The 15,209-nt window shown below is 39.0% G+C and overlaps 2 protein-coding genes across 2 annotated transcripts in view; both read left to right on the forward strand.

Moving 5' to 3' along the window:
* ZHX3 (zinc fingers and homeoboxes 3) overlaps positions 1-15,209 on the forward strand; it is a 167,185-nt gene that overhangs the window by 57,546 nt on the left and 94,430 nt on the right. The window contains exon 4 of the mRNA XM_036748116.1: positions 949-1,085. The gene's annotated coding sequence lies outside the window, so the exon portion shown is untranslated. The remainder of the gene's footprint in view (positions 1-948; positions 1,086-15,209) is intronic.
* Positions 5,010-5,599, forward strand: LOC118840767 (dynein light chain 1, cytoplasmic). The gene has a single exon (XM_036748118.1). The coding sequence runs from the start codon at positions 5,129-5,131 to the stop codon at positions 5,396-5,398; it is 270 nt and encodes an 89-aa protein (XP_036604013.1). The 5' UTR covers positions 5,010-5,128; the 3' UTR covers positions 5,399-5,599.

Genomic DNA, 15,209 nt, shown 5'->3' on the forward strand with positions numbered 1-15,209 from the left:
TTTTTGAACTAACTTGTCCTATTAATACACGCTCCCCAGGATGTAACTGAATCTCTTCAGCCAGTTCCAATACAACTCGTGAGCAGTGTCATTCAAATTTATTGAATGGTTTTTCACTGTCTCATCTCACTTATTTAACTAGGTTGTTTGTACTTTAATGCATCTAATTTATTTATTCAGAAGATATAATAATAATAATAATAATAGCTAATATTTATATAGCACTTATATAGCCAGGCACTGTACTAAGCACTTCACAATTACTATCTCATTTGATCTTCACAACAACCCTGGGAGTTAGAGGCTATTATTATCCTCATTTTGGCAGTTGAGGAAACTGAGGCAGACAGAGGTTAAGTGATTTTCCCGGGGCTCACCCAGCTAATAAGTATTTGAGACCAGATTTGAACTCAGGTCTTAATGACTCCAGGCCTAGGGCTGTATCCATTGAGTCAGCTAGCTGTCTAGACCTTAGCCCATTCTTCTGATTAACTGATTCGGTGGAGAAGTGTTGCTCTCACTTATTATTGAGGTAGAGGCATAGAACACCCTCTTACATATTGTTCCCTGTGGTTTTATGTGTTTATGCCATTTCTTTAACTAGACCATAAGTTCATTGATTACAAGGGGCTATGCCATATACTATTTTTGTATCTCTTCTAGTTTCTGATATGGTCCTGGCACATTGTTGGTCCTCAAAAGTACTGTACCTGACTTTGAAAGAGTAGCTTTTTTTTTTAGTAATAGTGACAGATCAAGGTGAGATAAGAAATTTTCGTTTGTCCTCAGCTGCTATTTTGTTGTGCTTCTATTAGGAAGTTTCAGCATGCCTTTCTTAGTTTATCCAGCTACTGTTAGTCATTGTTGAGAGGAACTCATCCTTTAATGAAATAAAATATTTCAGTGCCTATGTTACTTTCTAGCTGATTAAAATCGTCCTTTTTCTAGGAAATGTTAATGAAAAATAGTACTGATACTGCTGAAGTTTTCATTGGAAACAACAAAATTCTTTGATTTACCACATGCCCCTGTAATGGAAAAGATATTTTTGATGATAGTTGACCACCGTTTAGAGATGGCCATAGGTAAGTTGTATTTATTTTTTGAAGAATACGCCAGATTGTATGGCTTTGAAGGCATTTAAACTTCAGCTTTCAAAAGCTTAAAATTTTTTTAAATTTAATTTATTTATTATATTTAGTTTTCAGCATTGATTTTCACAAGAGTTTGAATTACAAATTTTCTCCCCATTTCTACCCTCCCCCCCACTCCAAGATGGCATATATTCTGGTTGCCCTGTTCCCTGGTCATCCCTCCCTTCTGTCACCCCAATCCCCTCCCATCCCCTTTTCCCTTCCTTTCTTGTAGGGCAAGATAAATTTCTACGCCCCATTGTCTGTGTATCTTATTTCCCAGTTGCATGCAAAAACTTTTTTTTTTGTTTTTGAAAATCTGTTTTTAAAACTTTGAGTTCCAAATTCCCTCCCCTCTTCCCTTCCCACCCACCCTCCCTAAGAAGTCAAGCAATTCAACATAGGCCACATGCGTATCATTATGTATAACCCTTCCACAATACTCATGCTGTGAAAGACTAACTATATTTTCCTCCTTCCTAACCTATCCCTCTTAATCCAATTTTCTCCCTTGACCCTGTTCCTTTTCGAAAGTGTTTGTTTTTGATTACCTCCTCCCCCATCTGCCCTCCCTTCTATCACCCCCCCTTTTTTATCTTCTTCCTTCTTCTTTCCTGTGGGGTAAGATACCCAATTGAGTATGTATGGTATTCCCTCCTCACGTCACATCTGATGAGAGCAAGATTTACTCATTCCCCCTCACCTGCCTTCTCTTCTCTTCCTACAGAACTGCTTTTTCTTGCCACTTTTATGTGAGATAATTTGCCCCATTCTATCTCTCCCTCTCTTAATATATTCCTCTCTCATCCCTTAATTTGATTTTATTTCTTTTAGATATCATCCCTTCATCTTCAACTCGCCCTGTGCCCTCTCTCTCTCTCTCTCTCTCTCTCTCTCTCTCTCTCTCTCTCTCTATATATATATATATATATATCTATATCTATATATATATATATATATATATCTATATCTATATATATATATATATAGATATATATATATACACACACCCATACATATAAACATACATGCACACACACATATACATATATATACATATATATACACACATACATATATGCATATTCCCTTCAGCTACTCTAATACCGAGGTCTCATGAATCATACACATCATCTTTCTATGTAGGAATGTAAACAAAACAGTTCAACTTTAGTAAGTCCCTTGCAATTTCTTTTTCTTGATTACCTTTTCATGCTTCTCTTGATTCTTGTGTTTGAAAGTCATATTTTCTATTCAGCTCTGGTCTTTTCACTGAGAAAGCTTGAAAGTCCTCTATTTTATTGAAAGTCCATATTTTGCCTTGGAGCATGATAGTCAGTTTTGCTGGGTAGGTGATTCTTGGTTTTAATCCTAGCTCCATTGACCTCTGGAATATTGTATTCCAAGCCCTTTGATCTCTTAATGTAGAAGCTGCTAGATCTTGAGTTATTCTGATTGTGTTTCCACAATACTCAAATTGTTTCTTTCTGGCTGCTTGCATTACTTTCTCCTTGATGTGGGAGCTCTGGAATTTGGTGACAATATTTCTAGGAGATTTCTTTTTGGGATCTATTTGAGGAGGCGATCGATGGATTCTTTCAATTTCTGTTTTGCCCTGTGGCTCTAGAATATCAGGGCAGTTCTCCTTGATAATTTCTTGAAAGGTGATATCTAGGCTCTTTTTTGATCATGGCTTTCAGGTAGTACAATAATTTTTAAATTATCTCTCCTGGATCTATTTTTCAGGTCAGTGGTTTTTCTAATGAGATATTTGACATTGTCTTCCATTTTTTCATTCCTTTGGTTCTGTTTTATAATATCCTGATTTCTCATCACTAGCTTCCACTTGTTCCAATCTAATTTTTAAGGTAGTATTTTCTTCAGTGGTCTTTTGGACCTCCTTTTCCATTTGGCTAATTCTGCCTTTCAAGGCATTCTTCTCCTCATTGGCTTTTTGGAGCTCTTTTGCCATTTGAGTTAGTCTATTTTTTAAGGTGTTGTTTTTTTCAGTATTTTTTTCAGTATTTTTTTGGGTCTCCTTTAGCAAGTCATTGACTTGTTTTTCATGGTTTTCTTGCATCCTTCTCATTTCTCTTCCCAATTTTTTCCTCTACTTCTCTAACTTGCTTTTCCAAATCCTTTTTGAGCTCTTGCATGGCCTGAGACCGGTTCATGTTTTTCTTGGAGGCTTTTGTTGTAGGCTCTTTGACTTTGTTGACTTCTTCTGGCTGTATGTTTTGGTCTTCTTTGTCACCAAAGAAAGATTCCAAGGTCTGAGACTGAATCTGGGTGCGTTTTTGCTGCCTGGCCATGTTCCCAGCCAACTTACTTGACCCTTGAGTTTTGTGTCAGGGTATGACTGCTTGCAGAGTAAAGAGTACTTTGTTCCAAGCTTGAGGGGATGCACCATTATTTTCAGAGCTATTTCTATACAGCCAGCTCTGCCACACCAGCACTCTTCCTTCCCCAAGAACCCCCAACCCGGACTGGACTCAGATCTTCAGCAGGCTCTGCACTCCGGCTCTGATACACCACTGAATTCCTCCTACCAGGTGGGTCTGAGGCCGGAAGCAACTGCAGCTGTAGTTCTGTAGCTGCCCCACCTCTGCCACCCTGGGGTGGTGGCTGAACCCCGAACTCTATCACCCTGTCCCCAGCAGCTTTCCCCACTAACCTTCTTTGTTGTCTTTGGTGTTTGTTGGTTGAGAAGTCTGGTAACTGCCGCAGCTCACTGATTCAGGGCGCTAGGGCATGCTCCGCCCGGCTCCTGGTCTGGTTGGTCCGTGCTGCCCACGCTGGGCTCTGCTCTGCTCCCAGCTCTATGCCCGATAGACCTCACCCAGAGACCATCCAGGCTGTCCTGGGTTAGAGCCCTGCTTCCCTCTGCTATTTCATGGGTTCTGTTGTCTTTGGTGTTTGTTGGTTGAGAAGTCTGGCAACTGCCACAGCTCACTGATTCAGGGCGCTAGGGCCTGCTCTGCCTGGCTCCTGGTCTGGTTGGTCTGCACAGTCTACACTGGGCTCCGCTCTGCTCCCAGCTCCATGCGCCATAGACCTCACCCAGCAACCATCCAGGTTGTCCTGGCTGGAGCCCTGTTTCCCTCTACTATTTTGTGGGTTCTTTAGTTCTAGAATTGGTTCAAAGCCATTTTTTATAGGTTTTTGGAGGAACTTGGAGGGGAGCTCACTCTAGTCCTTGCTTTCCAGATGCCATCTTGGCTCCGCCCCCTCAAAAGCTTAAAATTTTTAAAGTTAAACTTATGCTTTTGTACAAGCAAGTATTAAATTATGTTTGAGGAAAATTACTCATATTTTGTTAGAGGCAGTTGAGAAGATATGATATTGTTCCTGGTATATAAAGTGTATCCTACAGTTAAACATTTAGTGTAGGAGAACTGGACAGAGCAAGAGTTCTGGAAAATTATTTCAAAATGTTCTCAAAACATTCTGATCAGAAAGAAAAATGTTCTGGGATATTAACCATTTACTTAAAAATATTAAACATATATTTCTGTGATATTTACTTAAACTTATACATAATTGAGCTTGGCATGCCAACATTCTTTTTCCTCATTAGATTTAACACTATTGTTTAGCTCAGGAACTTGTGAAATGGTTGATGAACCTAGTCTTTACTAAATAAAATGAAAACCACTATAAGTATATTTGCATACAACATATCCGGGAAAGTTTTCATCTAAAAATTTATCATTGCTCCTCTGGTCATTAATGTTCTTCAACTTTTCTGGATATAAACCCATAAAACCATAGAGTGTTAGAGATTGGAGGGACCTTAAAAGATGAGGGAGCTAAGGCCAAATGCATCAAGTCATACTTCTCACCAATCAGTAATAAAGTCTATACTGGCTTAGATGCGCAACGGCTTAGGCAGTGAAAGCACCTGCCGGGTCGGACAGAGTGCCTGAGCCGCGCCGCCGCCGCCCCCTCCCGCCGGGACCCGTCGCAGCCGCCAGCGCCACCGACCCGCGGTAACCATGTGTGACCGCAAGGCCGTAATCAAAAATGCGGACATGTCAGAGGAGATGCAGCAGGACTCGGTGGAGTGTGCCACCCAGGCCCTGGAGAAGTATAACATAGAGAAGGACATCGCAGCCCATATCAAGAAGGAGTTTGACAAGAAGTATAACCCCACCTGGCACTGCATTGTGGGGAGAAACTTCGGCAGCTACGTGACGCACGAGACAAAGCACTTCATCTACTTCTACCTGGGCCAGGTCGCCATTCTCCTGTTCAAGTCTGGTTAGAGCATGGCCTGTGCCTCCTGCCCCGAGAGCCATCCAAATCACAAGGACTGCAGCCTAAATTCCAAATACCAGAAACTGAACTATCTTCAGCGTTGCCATGGGAACACCTCGAGCTTTAAGCCTTTATTGTGTTGTTGTTGTACAGGGCATCCTATGTACTAGTTTGTTGTGGTTATAAAACAATTAGCAAAAAAAAAAAAAGTCTATACTGAATCCTTTTCCATTATTTAAAATTTTTCTGATTTTTGCTCCGTTGTTAACATTGCAATGTCATGAGAACTTAAGGAAAGTCTCCAGCATGTTGGGCGAGTCTCCAGTGGTGAGCTTGCAAAAAGATACAGATAAGAATCACATAGGACTGGCAAGCATGGTAGGTTCCAATCTCCATTGGTGGAGGCAGTGTCCACAGTGATGAGAACACAGATCCATTTGAATATTCAATGTGAAAAACTTCTCATTTTCTTTTAAAATTGTTAGGTATGAAACTTTCTATTTTCCTGCAATTTCTCTTCCCACTTCAAAAATTTATCTTTTCCTGTCCCCAGCAAAAGAATAGGAGCATGTGGGGAAAGAGTAAGAGGGAAAATTCTCTAGTTAATTGGTTCATAAGAGTAATATCTAAAGAAATTTCTATACCATTTCAAAAACATTTCCCTTTTATAAAAACTTTTATAAGCCGCATATCTGGGTGCTTAAAATGTATCCAGTTCTCACAATATTCTTCATATACATGTGGTATGATAGATGCTCTGCCCTTGCATTATTTGGGAATTATTCTTAGTTGGTTCTGAGCTATGCTTACAAACTACTGAAGTTGTGTCTTTTCTCTCTGGTTACCTAGCAGTCTGCTCTACCCCCAGCCAAACTATCTCCCTGCACTTAAGACTTGTTCCTGAGTGCATGTAACCTACCAGGGGTGTCCTTGAGGCTGCAGGTTACCCAACCCTGACTAGACAATCCAATGGAAACTGAGAACAAGGCTATTTAACAAGTGATTAAAGCTTAGGCTAAATATCTCAGAGAGAGTTGAGATCTTGGACATGGAATGGTAGTGCCTCATGCTGATGAAGGAAGAATTCATTTTATGGAGGAGAGGACAGAGGAAAAGAGGAAATAAGCATTTGTATAGTGCCTCCTATGTGCCTGGCACTGGGCTAAGTCCTTCAAGAAGTGAAGTGAGGGGTTCATGCCCCCATGGCAGGTGGGCACTGCTGTCACACAAATCCACAACCTCAGATCCATCCTCAGCTTCTCATTCTCCCTACTCCCATACATCCAGTGAGTTGCGATGTTTTGTCCAATTTACCTCCACAATATTTTCCACATTTTTTTCTCTACGCACATAGTTACCACCCTAGTTCAGACCTTTATCTCATCTGGACTATTGTAACAACTTCTTAATTGAGTTCCTGCCTCAAACCACTCCTCTCTCCAATCTGTCCTCCACATTACTGCTAAAGCTGTTTTCCTAAAAGTTCAGGTCATGTCACTCACTTGTGCAGTAAATTCCAGTGGCTCTTATCACCTCTAGGAGGCAGTGTGGTACAGTGGAAAGAGTTATGGCTCTAGATTCAGAGGACCTGAGTTCAAATGTCACTTCTCCAGACTCTCACCTTCATCAGTTTCTTCATGTGTAAAAGGAGGGGGTTGGACCAGATGAATTCTGGATCCCTTCCTGCTCTAGACCTCTTTTCTCCAAACTCTTGTGTTTTATATTTTAAAAGCTCTTCATAACCTGACCCCAACCTACTTATCTAGCCTTATAACATATTATTCCCTTTGATAATGCATTCTTTTCCTAGCCTTTTTACTATTTCTCATATATGGCTCCCTGTACCTGCCTTCTAACTAGCATCTGATTTCCATCAAAACTCAGCTCAAGCCACCCTCATCATAAAGCCTTTCCTGGTTCCACAGCTTAGTACTTTGCTGTCATTTATCTTGCATGTATTTTGTGTATCATACATACACACACACTTACACACACACACATGTTGTAACCCCCAGTAAAATATAAGCTCTGTGAGGGCAGGACTTTTTCTTTTCTGTCTTTATATCCGCATTGCCTGACACATAGGCACTTAATAAATGTTTGTTGATTGATTGGAGTGTCCAGTTCCGGGAACAGCTAGTAGGCATTTTTGTCAAAGTGTAGAGTGTTCGAAGGGAGGTAATATGAAATAAGTCTGTAAAGGTAGATAGGAGTCAGGTTTTCAAGAATGCCAAGCTGAGGAGTTTGTATTTTATCCTAAAGACACTAGGGACACTGAAGCTTTTTGAGCAGGGGAGTGACATAGTTAGACTTGTCTTTTAGGATTACTAGTTTGGCATCAGTGCAGAGGATGGGGAGAAGGGAGAGACTCGAAATAAGGGAGACCAGTTAGGAGGCTATTACAGCAGCCCAAGTGAAGGCTGATAAGGATCTTGTGAGTATATAAAAGGGGGTTGGCATGAAGGGTGTTGAGATAAAGTTTACAAGACTTAGAAACTGGTTAGTTAGAGGATGAAGAATCAAAGATGACCAATGTTTTAAAACAAAATGACTGGACAGATGGTAGTTTCCTCCACAGAAGCATAGCTGTTAAGAGGAGGGTCTGGTTTAGAGGAATATAATGATTACCATAATATTAGGTTTGAAATACCAGTGAGACAGCCAGGTAGAGATGTCCAGCGCATAGTCGGTGATGTGAGAGTAGTGTTCAGGAGAGAGATTCAGGGTAGATAGAGAGATTTGGTAGTCATCTGCATAAAGATGAAAATTGAACATGTGAACTGATGGTAGTGTAGAAAGAGATGCGGATGGAAGACAGACCTTTGAGAGACACCTACCCATGGGTGGGAGATAAATGATGATCAGGAAAGGAGAATGAGGAAGAGTAGTTAAACAGGTAGAAGAATCAACAGAGAGCAGTGTGACTGAAGTAATGGAATAAAAAGCAAGTAGTATAAGATGAGGAATCGCAGTTTCCTATAGAATCTGTTTTTTTTTGTGTTCAGCTGTATATATGAAAATATTCTTTCTGAGCTGGTTTAAATACTGGATTCTCCCCCAGATCATGCCTCCAAACTGTTTCATGAATAAGACTCTCATGGCTCTGGGCATTTTCTCTGGCTGTCCCCCATCCCTAGAATTCTCTTCCTCTTCATCCCCACCTATTAGCTTCTCCAGCTTCCTTGAAGTCCCAACTGAAATCCCTTCTACAGGAAGCTTTTCCCAGTCCTTCTCCATTATAGGAGGAGGATCCAGCAAAAGAGACAGAGGGAGAGGTTGGATAGGTAACAGAAAAACTTTGAGGGAGTGGTGTCCCAAAAATCTAGAGAGACAAGAGAGTGATGAACAGCGCTGAAGGCTGCAAGGAGGGTTGAGGAGAAGGAGGCCCTTGGATTCAGCAGCTGAGACCATTAGTGATTTTAGAGAGAGCAGATGTGGGGGGTGATAAGATCAGAAGCTAGATTGTAAGAGGTTAAGAAGACAGTGAGAGAAAATGGCAGCACCAGTTGTAGAGGGGCTTTTCAAGGAGTTTAGCTGCAAAGAGTAGAAGAGATAAAGAATGATAGCAGAGGTGAAAGGATCAAGTGAGGATTTTTCAGGGTAGACTAAACATGGGTGTGTTTGTAGGCAGCAGGAAATGAGCCAATGGGGAGAGACTAAAAATAAGTGAAAGAGTATGGATGACAGAGGAGGTATTGTGTTGGAAGAGAGGAGATGGAATGGGATCACTTTAACAAGTAGAGGAGTTAGCCTTGATAGTAGTAAGGCCTCTCATCATGTCAAACGGGTGAAGGAGGAGAAGTGAGAGAAGGTATCTGAGTGATAGGAGATGAGGAAAAGAAAATAAAATGATGATGGGTACAAGAATAAAAAGCCCTTAGAGGATGAATTCCTATCGTATCTAATCTAGTTGTCATCAGCATAAAAAGTAGCCACCTGTGCTTTTTCATTGGCAGTTTTTGGTGTCTAGTTGGGCTTTTGTTACATCCAAGATTGCAAGTTCCTTCCCTTGTACTGGCCTATTTATTGAAATAATGCTTGTGGCTGGTACAGTCTGGTGCTCAGACTCTTCCTCCACAACAGCCATATAGCCTTAATAAGCTGACTTCTTAGTGCCTATTCTTATCAGCTGATTCTGGTTTTCTGCCTTGTATAGCATGTGGCTGCTGCCTCATTTCTGTATGGATAGCTGGCTGACAGGTGCAGAGCTTAAACTGTCACCATTTCTCTTTTCTGGGCACTGCTTGTAGTTCAAACTAACCCTCTACTAGCTTCACAAATTATTCTAATTGGCTCATGTAGTTTCCCTTGAGACTTTCTAAAATGACAGTTTTGCAATAGGAGATTTTAAAGCATATATTCCAACTGACATCATTAATCCCCACCAAGGGAAGAAAGGTACAAGGGGGATGTTCCTTTTTAGTATTCAAGAAAATCAATTCTCCAGGTAAAAAAGACTCTCTACCTATAGTCTTCATCTCAAACTCCTCTTTTAGAATGTGTAGGGATTATTCCCAGGCCGCCTCTGACAAAGGCCAATTCCACTTAAAAAGGTAAATACACTTATTTATTATACTTCGTTTTAATGAAGATACCCTCACTCAGATAATAAGTAGAGCAGACTTCTTTGACTTAGGGAAAAAATATGTGGTCTTGTTCAGAGAGATTTTATTCATATGAGTATAGTGTTAAGTATATGTGGTGAGTTGTTTTGTTTTTGGCTTTTGTTTTGCTCTCTTCAGCATTATCATGGCTGTCAAAATAAGTATAATTGGCTTTTAGTTATTGGATTGGGCTTTTATAGATACTGCAAGTAGTTTATTTTAAAATCAGATACTATTTTCCAGTTGAAATTCAACTGGATTGTGAATTAAAGATCATGCATTTAGCGCTTCAAGGGACCTCAGAAATAATCTAATTCAGTACTCAAATTTTACAGATGAGGAAACTGAGGCCTAGGGAAGTTAAATGACTTTGTCCATCCAGGGGTCACACAGCTCACACAGTGAGATTTGAACCCAGGTACTCATCTCCAGAGTCATTGTTCTTTCCACATTACTATACTGGCTCCTATATCTGTTTGTTGATTGTTCTTTATACATTGTGATTCTCTTGGATGGTAAATATCCATTGATCCACATGTAAAAAGGTAACTATTTGAAAATTCAGCTCAGGGTATAAGAAGCAAAAAAATTCTAGCCACCCTTCAGCCTTATTTAATAACCCTGTGTTTCCTTCATGAGATGTATAATTTCATTCTCTATTTCTCTGAAGATTTTTTACATCTTTTTAAATTTCTGTCCTGACTTCCTATCCTTATTTTTTCTTAACTAGAATTTTATCCCTACATTACTACACCTTGTCCAAAATTATCTTGATATTTGTTATATGTACAGAGCAGATAATGCCCAAGGTATACTTATAACTTCAAACAGTGTTTTTCTTAAGAAGAAATGCCTATTGCTGCTAGTTTAGAGTAGTTCATGGTTGAAGGCAATCCTAAATGTCAGTCTTAGGCAATTTAATCTAATTTAACCATGATTTTTGGAGGAAATAATGAATATATTAGTAGCTTATCTTTTTATGGCTACCATGCCTCTGCTACCTCTATTTATGAAGTATTCTGAGGCTATTCCCCTAGTTAAACTTTAACTAATTTTTCATATTCATATTCAGCATTCTTTTTTTTTTTTGCTTTTTGGCAGGGCAATTGGGGTTAAGTGACTTACCCAAGGTCACACAGCTAGTGCATGTGTCAAGTGTCTGAGGCCAGATTTGAACTCAGGTCCTCCAGACTCCAGGACCAGTGCTCTACTCACTGTGTCACCTAGCTGCCCCAATATTCAGCATTCTTGCATTGAGACTTCAAAACTTTTATTGATGCCTTTTTCTACCCAATGAGTCCTGGAACAAAAGAAACAAGTATGATAAGACTGACAAAGTAACTAAGACTGACAATGCAAGGGTGTATGTTATATCCTCTGTTCTATAGAACCAACATTGATCATTTAAATTTGCATTCTTCTGCCTTTTAGCTTTGCTTTCATTTATGTTATAGTGATTGATTTATATATTGTTCTGATGGTTCTTCATAATTTCCTAAGAGTCTTTTCATATTTCTCTGAATTCTTCATATTAGCATATTCTTTTGCTGTAGTAATTCCATTATCCCATTATTACATCAAAAAAATCCATTGTATTAGTGTTCTCAAAATTTTCTTAACCATTTCCCATTTAATAAGTGGCATCTTTGCTTCCAGCTTTATGCTACCACAAAAATCCATGTGGTATATATATGGAACATTACTTTCTATGCCCATTAGTGGGATCTCTGGATCAGAGGGTATGAACAGCCTAGTGACTTCACCCATGTGTTTTTGAAATGTTTTCTAGAATAGTTGGGATAATTTGCAGTTTGAGTAAGAGGGTATTCGTGTACCTGTCTTCCTATAACCTCTCCAATCTTTATTATTCTCAGTTTTTATCATCTTTACTAATTTGATGGATGTGAGATGAAACCTCACACTTAGTTTAATTTGCATTTATTTTTAGTGACTGGATAATTTTTTTCATGTAGCTATTGATCTTTTGTATTTCTTCTTCTGAAAACTCTTAATATCTTTTTACTTTTAGAGTCTGTCTGTCTCTAGGCTGCTGTGTTTAATTTTTTTTCTGGCTTGTGCTTATCTAATCAGGTTTATTGATCTACTTTTCTATTTTAACTACTACAAATAGCTTTGATGATTAATGATTCATAATATAGTTTAAGATCTGATACTAAAAGGTTGGTTGGGACTATTCTATTTTTTATTTAATATTTCATTTTTCCCTAATTACATGTAAAAATAATTTTTAACATTCATTTTTTAAAAATTTTGAGTTCCAAATTCTCCCCCTCCTTCCCCTTCCCCCAACTGAGAAAGCAAGCAATTTGGTATAGGTTATACATGTGCAGTCATGCAAAATATATTTCCATATTAGTCACGTTGGGAAAGAAAACAGACAAAAGGAAAAAAAAAACTAAGAAAAATAAAATAAAAAAAAGTATGCTTCGATCTGCATTCAGACTCTATCAGTTTTTTTCTCTGGAAATGGATAGCAGTTTTCATCATAAGTCCTTCAGAATTGTCTTGGGTTATTTTATTACTGAGAATAGATGAGATTTCACTTTGCATCAGTTCATGTAAGTCTTTCCAAGCTTTTCTGAGAGCATCCTGCTTGTCATTTCTTTTTTTAATTATTTTTTTAAATTTTTTATATTAAGATTTTTTATTTTTAGTTTACAACATTCAGTTCCGCATGATTTTGAGTTCCAGATTTTCTTCCCCCACCAAGACGGCATGGAATCTGATATATCTTCTACATATAACTTCGCATTGAACTTATTTACACAATAGTCAAGTTGTAAAGAAGAATTATTACCATGGAATGAATCATGAGAAAGAAGAAACAAAACAAAACAAAACAAAACAAAACAAAACCAAAAACACAAGAGAAAAAACAACAAGAGAAAAGAAAAAGGAGAGCAAATAGTTTGCCTCAATCTGCATTCAGTCTCCATAGTTCTTTCTCTGGATGTAGGTTGCTCTCTCCCTCATGAGTCCTTTGCTGTTGTCTTTGAACCTTGTATTGCTGAGAAGAGCGAGGTCTATCAAGGTTAGTCCTCACAGAATCCATATATCTGTGGTTGTGTATAATATTCTCCTAGTTCTGTTCTGTTCACTCAGCATTATATCATGTAGGTTTTTCCAGGTTATTATGAAGTCCGTATCTTCTCCATTTCTTATAGCACAATAGTATTCCATTACATTCATATACTAAAATTTGTTCACCATTCCCCAATTGATGGGCATCCCCTTGATTTCCAATTCTTAGCTACTACAAAAAGAGCCACTGTAAATATTTTTGTACATATGGGTCCTTTTCCCACTTGTGCGATCTCTTTGGGATACAACCCTAGAAGTGGTATTGCTGGGTCAAAGGGTATGAACATTTTTATACCCCTTTGGGCATATGTTTCAACAATCCGGCTAGCAGCTGTTGTGGGGGTATAAGACCAACCCAAGCCCAACAACAAGAATGCTACCAGCATGCTGCAAAAGCACAAGTTCTTTTGATCTGCTTAACTAAAGAAAGCTACGTTAAGGGGTTGACGAGCTTACTTTAATTCAGCATACAAATATCATTCACTTAGTTCAGGGGAAAAAGCCAGCACCCTGAACTTCAGAGCAAAATACAAACAAAGTACAAACATCAACAAGCAGACCTTGTTTGATTCAAATCCCAATACATAGTTACCAGAGTTTAACAGAGTCTCAGCATCTGGGTTTACAAGCTGGAAGGCCCTTAGCTACAGCTGCCCGGAGTCTCCACATCAGTACACCAGCACAAGAGAGAGCCCTAAACAAATTACAAACATCGACAGACAGACCAAATACAGATTCATAGCTACCAACATCTAGGTTCAGCCCGGGAGCTCATAAGGAGGGCTGGCCCAGAGTCACTCGCGCCACCACTGCTGTGGGTAAGAGCTCCAAAGAAGAGGAAGCCAACCCCTGGTTTTATATCTTTTTCAGGGTCCAGGGTGAGTCACACATGCGACTCACCCACGTAACCTAGAATCGTCACAAAGAGGCGACTTAAACCCATGTGGTCTAAAAGCCTCTGATGTCCCAAACATGTCACTCAAACTCATGTGTAAACTAGGCCCTCCCCTGAGTTAGCCCCACCTTGGGCCCCACCTTAGTTACCAATCCATACCCACATAGGTTTTATACGTAATAGGGGTTTGGGCCTGGGGCTTAGCACCTAGTAAGGCTCAATGAAATACACTGAATTACTCAAAGGAAACAAAAGTCAACTAAGTGCTAAGAGCCCATTTTGCTTACCAACACAGCATAGTTCCAAATTGCTCTCCAGAATGGCTGGATCAGTTCACAATTCCACCAGCAATGTAACAGTGTTCCAATTTTCCCACATCCTCTCCAGCATTTATCATTTTCCTGTTTTGTCATTTTAGCCAATCTGACAGGAGAGATGTGGTACCTAAGAGTTGTTTTGATTTGCATTTCTGTAATCAGTAGTGATTTAGAGCATTTTTTCATATGTCTATAGATATCTTTAATTTCTTCCTCTGAAAACTGCCTGTTCATACCCTTTGACCATTTCTCAATTGGGGAATGACTTGTATTCCTATAAATTTGGCTCAGTTCCCTGTATATTTTAGAGATGAGGCCTTTATCAGAGACATTGGTTGTAAAGATTTTCTCCCAGTTTTCTGCTTCCCTCCTAATCTTTGCTGCATTGGCTTTTTTTTATACAAAAACTTTGCAATTTAACATAATCAAAATTATCCATTTTACATTTTGTAATGCTCTCTCTTGTTGTATCATGAATTCTTTGCTTTTCCATAAATCTGATAGGTAAACTATTCCTTGCTCTCCCAAATTGCTTATAGTATCGGCCTTTATTCCTAAATCATGAACCCATTTTGACTTTATTTTGGTATATGGTGTAAGATATTGTTCTATGCCCGGTTTCTGCCCTACCATTTTCCAATTTTCCCAGCAGTTTTTGTGAAATAGTGAATTATCACTTTTTGCAGGTGATATGATGATTTACTTAGAGAATCAAGTAATAAACTACTTGAAATAATAAACAACTTTAGCAAAGTTCCAGGATATAAAATAAACCCACATAAATCCTCGGCATTCCTATACATTACTAACAGCCCAACAACAAGATATAGAAAGAGAAATTCCATTTAAAGTTACTGTAGACACTATAAAATATTTGGGAGTCTATCTGCCAAGACAAACC

This window comes from Trichosurus vulpecula, chromosome 3, assembly GCF_011100635.1.
Source record: "Trichosurus vulpecula isolate mTriVul1 chromosome 3, mTriVul1.pri, whole genome shotgun sequence".
Lineage (NCBI taxonomy): Eukaryota > Metazoa > Chordata > Mammalia > Diprotodontia > Phalangeridae > Trichosurus > Trichosurus vulpecula.

Coding starts and splice junctions, on each gene's coding strand:
- LOC118840767 (XM_036748118.1), top strand. CDS start 5,129: ATGTGTGACCGCAAGGCCGTAATCAAAAATGCGGACATGTCAGAGGAG.